Genomic DNA, 18,831 nt, shown 5'->3' with positions numbered 1-18,831 from the left:
TTAGTTAATGTATTTTTTGCTACATTAAATTATATGCTTAATCATGTGGACAAGTATCCTGCCTCTATTGTGTTTTGGGGAAAAGGGGGGGAGTATCGTCCAACGGGGCCACAGTGTCTCCCGACACCTCCTGTCTCAGCCTCTAGTATTTATGCTGCAATAGTTTGTGTTTGGGGGGCTAGGGTCAGTCTGTTATATCTGGAGTATTTCTCCTGTCTATCCGGTGTCCTGTGTGAATTTAACTATGCTCTCTCTACTTCTCTCTCTTTCTTTCTCTCTTTCTTTCTTTCTCTCTCTCTCTCTCTCATAGGACCTGAGCCCTAGGGCCATGCCTCACGACTACCTGGCCTGATGACTCCTTGCTGTCCCCAGTCCACCTGGTCGTGCTGCTGCTCCAGTTTCAACTGTTCTGCCTGAAGCTATGGAACCCTGACCTGTTCACCGGACGTGCTACCTGTCCCAGACCTGCTGTTTTCAACTGTCTAGAGACAGCAGGAGCGGTAGAGATACTCTGAATAATCAGCTATGAAAAGCCAACTGACATTTACTCCTGAGGTGCTGACCTGTTGCACCCTCTACAAACACTGTGATTATTATTATTTGACCCTGCTGGTCATCTATGAGCATTTGAACATCTTGGCCATGTTCTGTTATAATCTCCACCTGGCACAGCCAGAAGAGGACTGGCCACCCCCCATAGCCTGGTTCCTCTCTAGGGAGTTTTTCCTAGCCACCGTGCTTCTACACCTGCATTGCTTGCTGTTTGGGGTTTTAGGCTGGGTTTCTGTACAGCACTTTGTGACATCAGCTGATGTAAGAAGGGCTTTATAAATACATTTGATTGATTGATTGATTGATTGATTGATTGATGTTAGCAGGAACTGCATTGAGCAGTTACTGCCTTTTGCTTGGTAGGGCTGTATTGTGTTGTAACTCACTTGTAGAGTGTCTCGGATCTATACACATCCTGATCATTCTGGATACAGTGCCTTCTGAAAGTATTACATCCCTTGACTTTTTCCACAGTTATGTTACAGCCTGAATTCAAAATGTATTAAATTGAGATGTTTGTGTTACTGGCTTACACACAATACCCCATAATATCAAAGTGAAATTGTGTTTTTTGAAATTTGTACAAATTAATTAAGTACTAATTAGGCAATAATGATTCCAACCCTTTGTTTTGCCAAGCCTAAATAAGTTCAGGAGTAAAAAGTTGCTTAACAAGTACCCCACACATACAACTATCTGTAAGGACCCTCAGTCGAGCAGTGAATTTCAAACACAGATTTAACCACAAAGACCTGAGAGGTTTTCCAATGTCTTGCAAAGAAGTTTCAAGTTTTTATGTCATGTGCACAAGTACAGTGAAATGCCTTGCAAGCTCTAAACTAACTATGCAGTCAACAATAACAATGTAATACTAAAAATACATAAGTTAGAACAAAAACACACAAGAAATAAAAATAAGAAGAACACGAGAAAGTTAGTAAGCATACTATATACAAGGTCAGTCAGATCCAGCACCATATTTACAATGTGCAGGGATACTGGAGTGATAGAGGTAGATATGTAAGGTGACTAGGCATCAGGATATATGATAAGAGCACCTTTGCACATGGGTAAAAAAGTTCCAAAGCAGATGTTGAATATCCCTTTGAGTATGGTGAAGTTATTAATTACACTTTGGATGGTGTATCAATACACCCAGTCACTAGAAAGATACAGGCGTCCTTCCTAACTCAGTTGCTGGAGAGGAAGGAACCCGTGTAGGGATTTCACCATGAGGCCAATGGTGACTTTAAAACAGTTACGGAGTTTAACTCTTGAGGATCGGACCTTTAAAAAAATGTTTTGTCTGAAATGACATACCCAAATCTAACTGCCTGTAGCTCAGGACCTGAAGCAAGGATATGCATTTTCTTGATACCATTTGAAAGAAAACACTTAGACGTTTGTGGAAATGTGAAATTCATGTAGGAGAATATGACACATTAGATCTGGTAAAAGATAATACAAAGAAAAAACGTGTTTTTTTCATAATCTTTGAAATGCAAGAGAAAGACCATAATGTATCAGTCCAGGTTACATTTACATTTTACATTTAAGTCATTTAGCAGACGCTCTTATCCAGAGCGACTTACAAATTGGTGCATTCACCTTATGATATCCAGTGGAACAGCCACTTTACAATAGTGCATCTAAATCTTTTAAGGGGGGGGGTCAGAAGGATTACTTTATCCTATCCTAGGTATTCCTTAAAGAGGTGGGGTTTCAGGTGTCTCCGGAAGATGGTGATTGACTCCGCTGTCCTGGCGTCGTGAGGGAGTTTGTTCCACCATTGGGGTGCCAGAGCAGCGAACAGTTTTGACTGGGCTGAGCGGGACCTGTACTTCCTCAGAGGTAGGGAGGCGAGCAGGCCAGAGGTGGATGAACGCAGTGCCCTTGTTTGGGTGTAGGGCCTGATCAGAGCCTGAAGGTACGGAGGTGCCGTTCCCCTCACAGCTCCGTAGGCAAGCACCATGGTCTTGTAGCGGATGCGAGCTTCAACTGGAAGCCAGTGGAGAGAGCGGAGGAGCGGGGTGACGTGAGAGAACTTGGGAAGGTTGAACACCAGACGGGCTGCGGCGTTCTGGATGAGTTGTAGGGGTTTAATGGCACAGGCAGGGAGGCCAGCCAACAGCGAGTTGCAGTAATCCAGACGGGAGATGACAAGTGCCTGGATTAGGACCTGCGCCGCTTCCTGTGTGAGGCAGGGTCGTACTCTGCGGATGTTGTAGAGCATGAACCTACAGGAACGGGCCACCGCCTTGATGTTAGTTGAGAAGGACAGGGTGTTTTCCAGGATCACGCCAAGGTTCTTAGCGCTCTGGGAGGAGGACACAATGGAGTTGTCAACCGTGATGGCGAGATCATGGAACGGGCAGTCCTTCCCCGGGAGGAAGAGCAGCTCCGTCTTGCCGAGGTTCAGCTTGAGGTGGTGATCCGTCATCCACACTGATATGTCTGCCAGACATGCAGAGATGCGATTCGCCACCTGGTTATCAGAAGGGGGAAAGGAGAAGATTAATTGTGTGTCGTCTGCATAGCAATGATAGGAGAGACCATGTGAGGTTATGACAGAGCCAAGTGACTTGGTGTATAGCGAGAATAGGAGAGGGCCTAGAACAGAGCCCTGGGGGACACCAGTGCAATTTAGGTGCAATTTAGATTTTGGCCACTTTTTAGATTTAGGTGCAATTTAGCTTTTGGCCACTAGATGGCAGCACTGTATGTGCAAAGTTTTAGACTGATCCAATGAACCATTGCATTTATTTTCAAAATGTATCAAGACTGCCCAAATGTGCCTAATTGGTTTATTAATACATTTTCAAGTTTATAATTGTGCACTCTCCTCAAAACAACAATATTCCTTCACTGTTATAAATTCTGTAAATTGGACAGTGCAGTTAGATTAACAACAATTTAACCTTTCTGCCCATATCAGATATGTCTATGTCCTGGGAATTTTTTTTGTTACTTAGAACCTCATGCTAATCACAGTAGCCTACGTTAGCTCAACTGTCCCGCGAAGAGACACACCGATCCCGTCGAGGTTTTAATGGCAATAAAATGAAAAAACTGCAACAACATTGCAATTTCTCCACAATATTAACCTAATTGACAGAGGGAAAAGACGGAAGCCTGTACAGAATAAAACTATTCCAAAACATACATCCTATTTGCAACAAGGCACTAAAGTAATACTGCAGAAAATGTGGCAAAGCAATTCACTTTTTTGTCCTGAATACGAAGTGTTATGTTTGGCGAAAATCCAATTAGACACCTTACTGAGTACCACTCTCCATATTTTCAAGCTTAAAGGTTGGCTGCATCATGTTGTGGGTATGCTTGTAATCATTAAGGACTGGGGAGTTTTTCAGGATAAAAATGAAACAGGAGCTAAGTACAGGCGAAATTCTAGAGGAAAACCTGGTTCAGTTTGCTTTTCAACAGACACTGGAAGATTAATTCACCTTTCAGCAGGAGAATAACCTAAAGCACAAGCCAAATCTACACTGGATTTGACTCAAAGCTGTAATCGCTACCAAAAGTGCTTCTACAAAGTATTGACTCAAGGGTGTGAAATCTTATGTAAATTAGAGATTTCTGTATTTAATTTTCAATAAGTCGCAAACATTTCTAATATGTTTTTATTATTGGGTATTGTGTGTGGATGGGTGAGGAGGAAAAAATCATATTTAGTCAATTTAGAATTCAGGCTGTAACACAACAAAATGTGGAATAAGTCAAGGGGTATGAATACTTTCTGAAGGCACTGTATATCCTGCATAGCAAGCTATAAATATAGTGTGTTGTACTGCATGTTGGTGAGTCTCCACATGACCTGTGCTCTCATGAACATCACACATATTCTCCCACATGCTCTATCCCAACTGTTCTGGATGCATGGTAGGAGTACTGACCCCGACAGTGTCCCCACGCCTACGGACTGGCAACCCTGAAGAGGAGGAGAAAGTCTTCCACTGCCATCCATGGTGTGGTGAGTAATTCAGCCGTAATCCCCTTTTCTCCTCCTTTCTCCCTCCCCCTCTCCCCCCTCTCCTGTGGTTCCATTCATATTCTAATCACAGCTTTCCCTTCTCCAGCTCACAGGCACTCCATCAGAGCCCCCAGCCTCAGGCTTTGCACTTTTACTTCCCCCCTTTGTGGCCAGCGCTCTCCTCCGAGGCTCACTAAAATAAGGTTGCCTCAAGGAGAGGGAGTATGGGGAAAACTGAAAAAAAATCACACTTGTGCCATTTAGGACTAATTTCTAGTGTGTAGCTGATCAAATGTCGATGGTTTTCGGTAGGCGACTTTTTTGAGAAAAAAATTAAAAGGCATCTTAGCAAAGATGGGGGATTGAAATGAGAAAGTGATCGTAATGTGTGGAAAAATACAATCTAAAGTAGAAACCTAATCATGTGGGCATGTCGGAGTTCCCAGGGCTAGTGGAGGAAGACAACTGGCCAACAAGTTTTCACAGGAGCTGGGACTTTAAATAAGAGGGGTTGGAGGAGTGTGAGTGTGAGTGTGAGTGTGTGTGTGGGGGGGCGGGGGGTGGGGGGGGGGGTATAAAAACGTATTAAATGCTATAATGGAAGACGGGGAGGCCACAGTGCTAGGATTGCGTAGATCTAAGCCTCTTTTTTTCTTGGGGAGGGAGCCTTTCTTATTCAAAACAGCCCCACAAAAGGCTTCCAGTGAGCCTTGCCACATCCCCATCTGACTCGAGGCCATTCATCAGCCTTCCGAGCCTATCAATGACATGTCCCCATCAGGGCTGCTATAAAATCAGACCCTTTCCCATGAAACATCAGCAAACATTTTGACGGGTCTGGCTTTCCCCCCCGCTGGATTTCTGGAGTCTCTACCCTCCTCTCCCCTCACCACCTCCCCTCACCATCACCACCGACACCCACCCCTCTTTCGGCGGAGCCCAGAGCCTCACCATCTCCTGCCACGGATAGGCAGTGGTCACGGGGAAGCGGAGCCAGACAAGGGAAGACCTACTGAGGAGGGGGAGCCGTACACAGAGACATTTTCTTGGAGGAGCCAGTTTGCCATTGATGGGAAGAGGATGCATTGTGGGCTGCTGGAGGAGCCTGATATGGATTCCACAGGTTGGTCCTGCTGTCCTGCAACCCTGCAGCTTTGCCTTGACTTATCGGGATGCATGGGGAACCACTCTGTGTTGTGGATCACTATAACTGGGCCCCTGGGAATTTGTGACTTTCTCTACAACCATTTTAGAGAATTTTTTTGAGTGAATTGTTGATGAATGCATTTGTTGTTAATGTGAGGGATTACTCACCATGGCATTGCATTTGTTCGATTTTGGTTTCTTCAGATGTCAACAAAAGTGGCCTTGTGGATTTGTGCCATTAATTCATGATAAATCTATACCAACAATAATACGGTTTTGAGGGATGGTTTGATTATGGAAGGACATTAGGGCCTTTCATTTGTGCCACAACCTTTATTAAGGAGCAGTAATTTCAACTCTTAGACAGCCCTACATCCAGCAATTTAATGCAATCTCTTTGGGGGAAAAAAAATCTTCCAAGCATTCGAGGCGCATGTAGCCTGTGATGCACCTGCTTCTTGTAAACGACTTCTTGGGGGAAATAAGCTGCCAGTCCAGTGAGGTATGGTGCCCGGAGCAGGATAAAGTCGCATGGCGTGACGCAAGAATTAGCCTAAAGTAAATTCAATTAAATATTAAAAACTACATATTTACGGTAAAGTAATGAATGTTGCTGCTTTAGCTTAGAGTTTTTCTACTTGGGCTCTCAATCTAACTTCCTACCGAATAACTGTATTATAGGCTCATTTATTTTACTTTATTGAATATTCATCAGGGAGTTTTGCCCCCTAATGTTTATACGAATTCACTGTCTGGTGTTGAGTTGGTTAACATGAAAGAGTGTATTCCTTAAATACATTATCAGAGATCCGTTTCGTCCATTGATTGAATTGAATCCAGTTATTTAGAGCTCTATTTTATCTGTGCTCATGGCAAATGATTCAATTACAGCCTGAGGATAAGTGCTACAATAGAGAATTATTGTCACCTCAGTGGACTAACTTCATCAATGACTGGGGAAACCTATTTGAAGTATCAGCTAGGCTAATGCACAATACATTGAAATATGTTACAAGTCTCTCTAATAATGTATTTCAATTAATTGTAATAATTGGTCTAATAATAATAATTAATTATGTTGATTACAAATAGGCCAATGATGATGATGATGATAATAATTATAATTTTAGTTTGTTAATTTGATAATACTGTTAAACTTATGCCTATATGGAACTGATGACAGCGTGTTCTTTGGTCAACGATGTTAGGTAGCCTTACCATAATTTTCTGTTCTTACAATTAAAACCTAATGCCTGGCCTTACGCTATTGAATATAAGAGCCTTGCAAAGATCAGAGCTGATAAATTAGGCATAGGCTACTCTTTTTATTTTATTCATGAGAAAACGCATTCTAGCCTACTTTTAGGCAATTTATTCTAACGGAGCATGTCACTCATCAGCCAAAAGGTGTCTGATATTCATTTATCCTAAAAGTTCGCAGTCTCTAAACGTTTCTATTTCCACGACATCTTCTCTATCCCCTTCTGATGGGATGGAACCGGTATATCATTAGATGGAACAGGTTGCCTTGCCAACAGTCAATCCTGGCAACTGCTACTATGGTGATTGCAGTCATGGCGGGAAACAGGATCTACAGGACTACGATAAATATACGTTTTTCTGTCCCAAGAAAGGACACCAGTTGAGCTATTTCTACGTAGAAATTAGAATGGGACAAAGGCTTCTGTGTCGCTCGCGAGGCTGCTCTAGCAATGAGCGCGGGCTCAATTGGGGCAAGTGTGCGCGCTTGTGTCCCCCCCAAGAACAATGAAGGATTCCTGCCGTTTTGGTGAAAACATTTCAAATAGAAACACAGCTGCGCTAACACCCCCACAATCGATTATAGTCGAATATCCCTGTCACGTATTTTTTTGCATTTGGCAACATTTGTCTCAAAATGTATTTACAAAAAAGCCACCTGTTGCAGATGCAGCTTGAGTAAAGTATACTTTTGATAAACCTATCCGAATATGATTGTTAGATCTTGATTTATTTAGTCAACTTTTGTATAATATAGGGCCCTTTATTGATTAGGGCCAATAGAGTAACCAAATATTGGACAAATCATACCACCACCCAATAGTCGCCATATAGACCTTTAGCCAAATTAATAAATAGGCTATGCGAATTAATCTTTATGTGGGCCATAGAAATGAAACCTAGAATTGTAAATTCCTGTAGGCTTTTCTCTGATGTGTGGGCCATCTTGCATTTTTCTAGAGAGCTGGATTGAAAGATGCCTCAACGAGAGCGAGAGCAAGCGGTATTCCAGTCACACGTCCCTGGGGAATACGTCCAATGACGAAAGTAAGCAGTGACCGTGTAACGCTTTTAATGTTGTATTACTGCAAGTCATAAAGTAATGGATAAATATATGTTGAAATAATCTATTGTCATAGGCCTAAAATAACACTCCTATTGATTAAAATAAATTGATATTTGCTATAATAAGGTGCGCTATAATAGGCTTGGTGCGCAAATTATGGCAAAGGTTAGTGTTTTTCACTTGTAGACTATGTTTGGAATTTGATCAAATAGTGCACACCTTTATTTACAAAACATCACAAAACATGTGTCAATAAGATGTCCCTGATAATCCACTGATTTACATTAATCATAATATTGTTGCACAATAGAATTGCTGGATAAAGAGAGAAATTATAATTGTTTTTGTGTGCTGCATCAAACTTCAACCTTTTCGAACCCTTTTCAGTTTAGATCAAAGATATCTGTTTTTTGATATTCACAACAATTGATTATTTTTTATATATATTTTTATTGCCCATTACTTAATTGAAGATATTGATTTGAAATAGTTGACACGTTTCTTTTTTGTCTATAAAAGATGAGGAGAAAGAAAACAACAGGGCTTCTAAACCCCATTCAACACCAGCTACCCTACAATGGTAAGTGTTGGTTATTATTCACCTCTTTCCCAACCTGTTTATATAATGTTAATCCTAAAGCTCTTATTCTAGAGCTGTAATGCTGTAATTTAATGTTCTCAATGCATAAACTATACAACATTTATTTTCTATTATTTGGGGCATTCACAATTTAGCTTTTTGTTTGTTGATAAAGTTTACAAGTGCATTTCCCTATTTTGTTCATATATTGTCTGATGCTTAAGGATTGTATGCAGTCTCCCTCCTCATGTAGGGTCACATAATTTGATCATGTAAAGATGAAGGACAGAATTGTACCTTTGAGCAGCACCTTTTGAGAAGAGAACTGTCAACTTTAGCGAGCATCGTGAGTGTGCTTACAGTTTACATTTACAATATGACATGGCAGGCCGCTGTTGGGCTGGAAGGATGGTTTACTAAAAAGGCTTCTTCACCAAAATAGCAGTATCTGTTTACCTTCATAGAACCAGAGACTTGTGCATTTGCACCTGTTATGTTCAGAAGATAATAATATGTATTAGACTCAGTTAAAACAGGAAGCTGGCTATATCAATACATTATTCTTCTTTTAATCATTTGTTGTCTATATTTGATATTGCATTCCCTCTGGTGGAAATTCCACACTGGTGAAATACTTGACCAGTCTCTTCCTTGTGGAGACGTCATTTTCATGTGACTTTCGTGGAGGCGCGTTGTTTTGTGTAGTGTTGTTGTCAGACACATATATTTCTATGTAAATAGACATACCTGGTCTACACAGACAGTCTGAGTCCATGTGAATATAATGTAGAGGACCGTTGTAGGTCCCCAGGGATTACACAGTCCTTCACACTTCAACAGCAGTAATGGAACTTCCCATTTTCAACTCACTTCTGAAATGGCCTGCTTTATTTTGGTGTATTGCTTGAGGCAGGTGTTCATGAGAAATAATGTTGAGGATCCTTGTAAAATATTCATATTTTACGTTGCTCTGAAATTTGACAGATGAACGAACAGTCTTTGCTTTATTTTGCACTCAAAATACAGGTGTATTTAGAGTTATTGAGTAATACAGACATCACGTTTATTTTTATGTTCACGAGATGTTAGAAATAGCTTTTCTTATCATACTACATTTGATAACATACTGTATGTATATTATTAAGGGTGCTTGATCACAACTTTATATTCCCAAATGTATCTATTTTTCTATTTATTATGGGAGCAATTGATAAGTGTTTTCTAGCACTTTGAAGCTCCTCTCTCACATTGTAATGCTTCGTTTTGTGAGGTATTTAGGCTGTACAGTAGAGATATATTCACTGAACTGATGGTTGTAGTTCCGCCTTTCCCAGATGGTATAAAACATATCCACATATGTACTTTCACATAGTAGCTCCTAATTCAGGTTCGATTATTTTTCTAATCTTGTCCACTAGTAAATAACCTTCCCTTGACTGAATAAGAACAGGAGTAAACTTGATAACAGTTTATTTTGATACCGGTAGATACTGTAGATGCCAGTCTAGAGATGTCTTTGTGGTCTGTACAGAGTCCATGTTATTCTATGGGGATTGATTGACAGGTCTGCTTTTCACCTACAGGCTGGAGGAGAACTATGAGATTGCAGAAGGGGTTTGTATCCCCCGCAGTGCTCTCTATATGCACTACCTGGACTTTTGTGAGAAGCACGACACACAGCCTGTCAACGCCGCCAGCTTTGGGAAGGTAGGACACAGTTACTGACCACTTTAACAGGACATTTAGGAGGGACTGTTTGATTGAGCCCAAACTAATTTTGTGAACATAATACATCACAGAAAGAGTACATGAAATGGTCCCTTTGGTGGAGTAGGTTATATGTGCGTAGGAAGGTTACCATCTATCAGTATAGTAAAACATGAAAGGGAGAAATAAGTATAGCATTGAAAAAGTATGCCTACTGATGCATGTAGATCAGTCTCATGGCTTGTTACGGTGTGTTTGAAAAGTAAAATCCACATGTAGTTATTGGGAAGCAACGGAACGGCCCACTGATGGTTCCCCTGAAAACCGCTAGATGGGTTACACAGCTAGAAGAAACATGCTTGTCTCTGTTCCCACAACCCAGAAAAGCCCCTACCCACATACTCCCAGCCACCCCCAACACCCGGACCTAGCCCCCCCCCCCCCCATCCATCCTCCACACCACCCCTCCCCAGCTCCTGTCGGAGGATATTGAAAAAGAGAAGGGGCCTGGATTAATGTGTAATTAAAGAAAATTTGGAAGGGTGAGATGTTGCGGAATGTTAGATCAGTGGCTGGAGCAGTGTGGGGTGTCCTTTAGGAAGGCTTCATTGATTCGGGACAAAAAAACGAGTGAGAGCCCCGCCTGCCTCCCTGTCTGCTCATTTATCAAGCGGGGCCTGACAGAAACTTCACAGCTTGGCCTCTTTTTTCATCCCGCACAATGGAAAGCTCCACTGTTTGCTAAAGTTTCTGTACCAGGAGCTGGACCAAGGAGCCAATCTCATGGACAAAAAGAAAGAGAGAGAGAGAGACAGAGGGGAGGAAGGAGGAGAGGGAACAAGAGGGAGAGATTTTGAAGAGGTTTTTAATGTAGAAAAATAATATCCCTGAACGTGTCAAAAATGGATGGCCCCCAAAGCCTTTTTCTCCCACAGCCAGTGGAGACCTCCCTGGGGTTAAGGCTCTGGGAACTTCACAGCTCTTCACGTCTAGAATAGACCATACTTTCACTTGATTCATTGATATGTTCAATGTGGACTTTCATGTCATTCTGTATGAGCTGTACATGGTTAGAAATCATTCTGGATAGGGCAGTTACTTCAGCCGCTAGCTGAGATAATTGTGGACTTTTAAGTGTACAGTATCTCTTCCCTTACATCTACAGTATGATAGCACTGTCAAGAGTGAAAACACATTTTCATCAGGTGCTTTACATAGGGGATATACACATACAAAAACATGAAGAATCACACAGAGAAAAAATCACTGATAGACTTATTCTAATTCTCTGATTCTAACAGATTATTAGACAACAGTTTCCACAACTGACCACAAGAAGACTGGGCACCAGGGGCCAGTCAAAGTAAGTCAATGTTGTCTCCTACTTTTCTTTCTTTTTCTGCACACTGGTTTTGATTTTTGTGTTTCACTATTGAAAGAGGAGTATCATTGTGTTAGTGGAGGGCCTGTTTTTAATGATTCTTCAAGCCGGTAATCTTCACCAAGTCTATAATTTGAGGACGTTACCTCTCAAAATCACATGATGACAAGCAACTGTCTCACACCCTGATGGAGAGTCCTTAGCTGAAATGTTGGTTATGTAAATCCACAGCAAGGAGAGATGAGTGTGCAACTTTCTTTTCCATTTCTACACCTCTCTAACTGTCAACTATCCCCTATAGATACCACTACTATGGTATCGCTGTGAAGGAGAGCTCCCAGTACTACGATGTGATGTACTCCAAGAAGGGGGCGGCGTGGGTGAACGAAACAGGCAAGAAGGAGGTCATCAAGCAGACAGTGGCGTATTCACCACGCTCCAAACTGGGGACGCTCCTGCCAGAGTTTCCAAATGTCAAAGACTTAAATCTGCCCGCCAGTCTGCCAGAGGAGAAGGTAAACAGGACTCTAAAACGTCCCAGACCCACAACCCCTCCTCCCTTATCCAACCAACCCCTCGCCCCTCTCGCCCCCTCTGGCTATCCCCTTTTATCTGCCCTGGACCTTCACTGACTCTGAGTTTAGAGAAGAAGGACCTTGAGGATTTATTTGCTGCTGGCTCCTCACTAACTCTTAATCTTGTGGAGAGATAATAAGATCCAGACAAAAGACAGCCACTAACAGTCTAGCTTTAAATGAGGAGGCCATGATTTTCAATGGTTTGTCAGTTGCTGAACTCTAAAGACGGTTTTATGTAGTTTTGATGTGTGACCTGTTGCAGGTATTTATTGGTGCCGATGTTTTTGGATAGGATTTATTGTCTTGTTTTTCGTATCAATCCATTGATGTATGATATCACTTGAAAACACTAGCTATACTGTGCGGTAGACAGTAGAACCCAGTTCTCAGATTAGAATGTATCTTAACTGAAGCAGCATCCTGGTCATTCACTAAGACTATCACTAGGAAACAGTATGTGCCTTTGATCGAGAGCTTGATACTATGGGTTCTATCTGCAGGAATATGATTCTGAGATAATTGGCTTTAACATTTGGAACACTCCTTGGTTTGAATGGTGGCAGTGATTTTTATCTTGTATTCTTTTGAACTTAACAACATGAATTGGGGTATTTAGAGTACTATATAGGCAGAGAACATTGAACAGAACAAGGCTATGTTAATAGCTCAAATTTGACTAAAATGCAGATAGAACCTTATACAGACTTGGACCACGTTACAGCCGTTCATTTATACTCAGTCTTCTTTATGTTTTCCCACAGGTGTCAACGTTCATCATGATGTACAGAACTCACTGCCAGAGGATACTGGACACAGTAATACGCGCCAACTTTGATGAGGCAAGACACTTTTCATATCTGTCCATCTTTTGCACCTTTATTTACAAGTCCCATTAAATGTGACAGGACTTTGTTTAGGATTTTTTTTAACTGTAAAACTCTGTAACTCTCTTGTTGAATGTGGTCACAAAAAAGTATTACGAGCTAAATGTTCTTAGACTTCTAAATGAAGATACCCCATTTTCATGAGAATCGGTTTAGTTCTTACCTAATCTCAGAACACTGAACCAAATGTGTTGTGCTACCAGTCTGTCACAATAAACTACTTCTAGCCTAAATGTATCTCATTAGAAAAGTTGGGTTAGTGTCTTTAGTCTCTTAAGTTGTATTGTAGGTGACGTTGAGAGAATGACCCTCCTCTCTTGGGTGTCTCCAGGTCCAGAGCTTCCTGCTGCACTTTTGGCAGGGCATGCCCCCGCACATGCTCCCTGTCCTCGGCTCCTCCACTGTGGTCAACATCGTGGGCGTCTGTGACTCCATTCTTTACAAGGCCATCTCTGGGGTTCTTATGCCCACCGTCCTGCAAGCACTGCCTGATAGGTGAGTGCTTGTTTAGTGTAGTGTAGCTCTTCTCCCTTCCCCAGCAATCACTGAAGCCACAATCCTGAGTTTTTGTTTCATTCCATTTCAAATTCATAGACATAGATATAAATGCAAAGACTGACAGTCCATGAGATCCACATAATTGTTCTAAACATATTTGACATGCATATTGTTTGTTTAAAAAGACTGAAACGACATGCACTGAGTTACAGTCTCTATAGAGAAAAAGGGCTATGAGGAAAACTTGACTTTTACCTTTGTGTTATACAACCTTGGTTATTTGTGATGTAATGTAGATTTGTTCCAGTTTGACCCAGGTGATCCGGAAGTTTGCCAAACAGCTGGATGAGTGGCTTAAAGTAGCACTTCACGACCTGCCTGAAAACCTGAGGAATATCAAATTTGAATGTAGGAGTCTGCATTGAAAAATACAGTCGTTACTCTCCTGGTTTTATGACAACGATGATATACTGATTCTTGGAAAAAGGAGAATGCACTAATTTTAGAAACAGGTTTTAATAAGCAAATGCTATACTGTAGAAAACATAACAGTTAATATTTCCTCTCCCTTTTATCCACAGTATCTAGAAGATTTTCTCAAGTTCTCAAGAGGCAGACATCTTTGAACCATCTATGTCAGGTTGCTATTTCACTGAATAAATGTAATGAAATCCATATGAAAATATGACTGATAAAGGTATATGCAGTGTGTATCACTATCTAATAATGTGTGTGTTTGTTGATCTGTCTCTGGGCAGGCGTCACGGACGGTGATCCACAGTGCAGACATCACCTTTCAGATGATGGAGGACTGGCGGAACGTGGACCTGAACAGCATCACCAAGCAGACACTTTACACCATGGAGGACACATGGGAGGAGCACCGGCGGCTCATCATCAACTGTAAGGCCACAGACACGCACACATGTACGGATGCAGACACACAAATGTACACACACACACACACACACACAATCCCTGTAGTAGCATTCACAGCAGCGATCGGTGACTATGACAACAAATAAGACACAGCCTCATATACAAGACATACTGTATATGCTGCTGGTTTTGGTAGTTTGATTGATTTAAGTAAGGGTAGTTTAGGTCCATAGTCACACACGACAATTATTCAAACTCTTCATTTGATCCAAATTGCTATCTGCCAAGACTCCGATTTGTGTAGACAAGTATGGAGCTTTCTCCACCAGTTACAAATATATGTCCCCTGAAGGATGACATAGGCTATGTGTTGACAAACTGTGGCTAAATGCAGCTCTCGTCTCCTTCCTCTCTCAGTGTACCAGGAGTTTGACCGTCTGTTGGAGGAGCAGTCTCCTATAGAGGCCTACATCGAGTGGCTGGACTCCATGGTGGACCGCTGTGTTGTCAAGGTCAGTTGAGGATGTAAATACTTCATATAACTCAGCAAAAATGTCACGATCGTGTGGCGGATTGACGGACCAAAACGCAGCATTTGGAAAATAAGCCATCTTCTTTTATTTTAAAGACGACGAAAAATAAACACGAAACACTTAATACAAACTAACAAAACAACAAACGATCGTGAAGCTAATAAACGATGTGCACACACTGGCTACAAACGTATCACATAGACAACTACTCACAACCAATGAAAGCCTATGGCTACCCTAAATAAGGCTCCCAATCAGAGACAACCGAAATCAGCTGTCTCTAATTGGGAACTCATTCAGGTAACCATAGACTCTCTTAGACAACTAAACATACATAGACAACGCTAGACACATGTACTCAACACAAACCCATATACTATACCCAACAACCCCTTTACCATAAAAACACCCAAAACCAACAAAACACAAACATTCCCCATGTCACACCCTGACCTAACTAAAATAATAAAGAAAACAAAGAATACTAAGGCCAGGGCGTGACATAATCCCCCCCTTAAGGTGCGAACTCCGGGCGCACCATTACACAGTCTAGGGGAGGGTCTGGGTGGGCTTCCATCCACGGTGGCGGCTCCGGCTCTGGTTGTGGTCCCCACGTCACCACAGTCCCTAACCACCTCCTTAGCTTCCTCCAAATGACCCCCCTCCACATTAACCCCATTGCATTAAGGGGCAGCTCCGGACTAAGGGGCAGCTCCGGACTAAGGGGCAGCTCCGGACTAAGGGGCAGTACCAGGGTAAGGGGCAGTACCAGGGTAAGGGGCAGTACCAGGGTCAGGGGCAGTACCAGGGTAAGGGGCAGCACCAGGGTAAGGGGCAGCACCAGGATAAGGGGCAGCACCAGGATAAGGGGCAGCTCCGGACTGAGGAATGGCAGCTCCGGACTGAGGAATGGCAGCTCCGGACTGAGGGACTGCAGCTCCGGACTGAGGGACGGCCCATGGCTGGCTGACAGATCTGGCTGCTCATGGCTGGCTGACGGATCTGGCTGCTCATGGCTGGCTGACGGATCTGGCTGCTCATGGCTGGCTGACGGATCTGGCTGCTCATGGCTGGCTGACGGATCTGGCTGCTCATGGCTGGCTGACGGATCTGGCTGCTCATGGCTGGCTGACGGATCTGGCTGCTCATGGCTGGCTGACGGATCTGGCTGCTCATGGCTGGCTGACGGATCTGGCTGCTCATGGCTGGCTGACGGATCTGGCTGCTCATGGCTGGCTGACGGATCTGGCTGCTCATGGCTAGCTGACGGATCTGGCTGCTCATGGCTAGCTGACGGATCTGGCTGCTCATGGCTGGCTGACGGATCTGGCTGCTCATGGCTGGCTGACGGATCTGGCTGCTCATGGCTGGCTGACGGATCTGGCTGCTCATGGCTGGCTGACGGATCTGGCTGCTCATGGCTGGCTGACGGATCTGGCTGCTCATGGCTGGCTGACGGATCTGGCTGCTCATGGCTGGCTGACGGATCTGGCTGCTCATGGCTGGCTGACGGATCTGGCTGCTCATGGCTGGCTGACGGATCTGGCTGCTCATGGCTGGCTGACGGATCTGGCTGCTCATGGCTGGCTGACGGATCTGGCTGCTCATGGCTGGCTGACGGATCTGGCTGCTCATGGCTGGCTGACGGATCTGGCTGCTCATGGCTAGCTGACGGATCTGGCTGCTCATGGCTAGCTGACGGATCTGGCTGCTCATGGCTAGCTGACGGATCTGGCTGCTCATGGCTAGCTGACGGATCTGGCTGCTCATGGCTAGCTGACGGATCTGGCTGCTCATGGCTGGTTGGCGGCTCTGGCAGATCCTGTCTGGTTGGCGGCTCTGGCAGATCCTGTCTGGTTGGCGGCTCTGGCAGATCCTGTCTGGTTGGCGGCTCTGGCAGATCCTGTCTGACGGACGGCTCTAGCGGCTCCTGTCTGGCTGGCGGCTCTAGCGGCTCCTGTCTGGCGGACGGCTCAGTAGGCTCATGGCAGACGGGCGGCTTTGCAGGCTCATGGCAGACGGGCGGCTTTGCAGGCTCATTGCAGACGGATGGCTCAGATGGCGCTGGGGAGACGGATGGCTCAGATGGCGCTGGGGAGACGGATGGCTCAGATGGCGCTGGGGAGACGGATGGCTCAGATGGCGCTTGGCAGACGGGCAGTTCAGGCATCGCTGTGCAGACGGCAGACTCCTGCCGGCTGAGGCGCACTGTAGGCCTGGTGCGTGGTGCCGGGACTGGTGGCACCGGGCTGGGGACACGCATCTCAGGGCTAGTGCGGGGAGTAGCAACAGGACGCACAGGACTCTGGGGACACACAGGAGGCTTGGTGCGTGGTTTAGGCACTGGTGGTAAAGGGCTGGAGACACGCACCATATGGCTAGTGCATGGAGGAGGCACTGGTGGTACTGGGTTGGGGCGGGGAGGTGGCGCCGGAAATACCGGACCGTGCAGGCGTACTGGCTCCCTTGAGCGCCGAGCCTGCCCAACCTTACCTGGTTGTATGCTCCCCGTCGCCTGACCAGTGCGGGGAGGTGGAATAACCCGCACCGGCCTATGTAGGCGAACCGGGGACACCATGCGTAAGGCTGGTGCCATGTACGCCGGCCCGAGGAGACGCACTGGTGACCAGATGCGTTGGGCCGGCTTCATGACATACGGCTCAACGCTCAGTCTAGCCCGGCCGATACGTGGAGCTGAAATGTACCGAACCGGGCTATGCACGCATACAGGAGACACCGTGCGCTCTACTGCGTAACACGGTGTCTGCCCGTACTCTCGCTCTCCACGGTAAGTACAGGGAGTAGGCGCAGGTTTCCTACCTGACTTCGCCACACTCCCTTTAAGGCCCCCCCCAAGAAATTTTTGGGTTGTACTCACGGGCTTCCAGCCTTGTCTCCGTGCTGCCTCCTCATATCGCCTCCTCTCGGCTTTAGCTGCCTCAGGCTCTTCACGAGGAAGGCGATATTCTCCCGGTTGATCCCACGGCCCCTTACCATCCAGTATCTCCTCCCATGTCCACGAATCCTGTGTAGGTAGGTCCTGTTGCCGCTTTCCATGCCGCTTGGTCCTGTAATGGTGAGTAGTTCTGTCACGATCGTGTGGCGGATTGACGGACCAAAACGCAGCATTTGGAAAATAAGCCATCTTCTTTTATTTTAAAGACAACGAAAAATAAACACGAAACACTTAATACAAACTAACAAAACAACAAACGATCGTGAAGCTAATAAACGATGTGCACACACTGGCTACAAACGTATCACATAGACAACTACTCACAACCAATGAAAGCCTATGGCTACCCTAAATAAGGCTCCCAATCAGAGACAACCGAAATCAGCTGTCTCTAATTGGGAACTCATTCAGGTAACCATAGACTCTCTTAGACAACTAAACATACATAGACAACGCTAGACACATGTACTCAACACAAACCCATATACTATACCCAACAACCCCTTTACCATAAAAACACCCAAAACCAACAAAACACAAACATTCCCCATGTCACACCCTGACCTAACTAAAATAATAAAGAAAACAAAGAATACTAAGGCCAGGGCGTGACAAAAAAAAGAAACTTTTTTGAAAGACAGGGTCCCTTTTCAGGAACCTGTCTTTCAAAGATAATTCGTAAAAATCCAAATAACTTCACAGATCTTCATTGTAAAGGGTTTAAACACGATTTCCCATGCTTGATCAATGACCGATAAACAATTAATGAACATGCACCTGTGGAACGGTCGTTAAGACACTAACAGCTTACAGACGGTAG

The 18,831-nt window shown here is 44.3% G+C and overlaps 2 protein-coding genes across 3 annotated transcripts in view; both read left to right on the top strand.

The window, feature by feature from the left end:
• Window positions 1-1,101, top strand: part of polr3b (polymerase (RNA) III (DNA directed) polypeptide B) — a 40,714-nt gene extending 39,613 nt beyond the window's left edge. Inside the window, exon 26 of the mRNA XM_055933882.1 lies at window positions 311-1,101. Within this exon, the coding sequence (XP_055789857.1) occupies window positions 311-317 (7 nt within the window). The 3' untranslated portion in view covers window positions 318-1,101. The remainder of the gene's footprint in view (window positions 1-310) is intronic.
• Window positions 1,102-5,199: 4,098 nt separating this feature from the next.
• LOC129862344 (transcription factor RFX4-like) overlaps window positions 5,200-18,831 on the top strand; it is a 36,724-nt gene continuing 23,092 nt past the window's right edge. The window contains exons 1-12 of one of the 2 annotated variants that reach the window (XM_055933879.1): window positions 5,200-5,666; window positions 7,910-7,996; window positions 8,535-8,595; window positions 10,179-10,302; window positions 11,604-11,665; window positions 11,985-12,198; window positions 13,023-13,100; window positions 13,477-13,640; window positions 13,951-14,051; window positions 14,225-14,283; window positions 14,402-14,546; window positions 14,940-15,034. In XM_055933879.1, the coding sequence (XP_055789854.1) occupies window positions 5,624-5,666; window positions 7,910-7,996; window positions 8,535-8,595; window positions 10,179-10,302; window positions 11,604-11,665; window positions 11,985-12,198; window positions 13,023-13,100; window positions 13,477-13,640; window positions 13,951-14,051; window positions 14,225-14,283; window positions 14,402-14,546; window positions 14,940-15,034 (1,233 nt within the window). In that variant the 5' untranslated portion in view covers window positions 5,200-5,623. The remainder of the gene's footprint in view (window positions 5,667-7,909; window positions 7,997-8,534; window positions 8,596-10,178; window positions 10,303-11,603; window positions 11,666-11,984; window positions 12,199-13,022; window positions 13,101-13,476; window positions 13,641-13,950; window positions 14,052-14,224; window positions 14,284-14,401; window positions 14,547-14,939; window positions 15,035-18,831) is intronic. The other variant, XM_055933878.1, reaches the window with a different exon arrangement.

The sequence above is a fragment of the Salvelinus fontinalis genome, chromosome 9 (genome assembly GCF_029448725.1).
Source record: "Salvelinus fontinalis isolate EN_2023a chromosome 9, ASM2944872v1, whole genome shotgun sequence".
Lineage (NCBI taxonomy): Eukaryota > Metazoa > Chordata > Actinopteri > Salmoniformes > Salmonidae > Salvelinus > Salvelinus fontinalis.
This window is presented reverse-complemented; position numbering and strand designations above follow the sequence as displayed.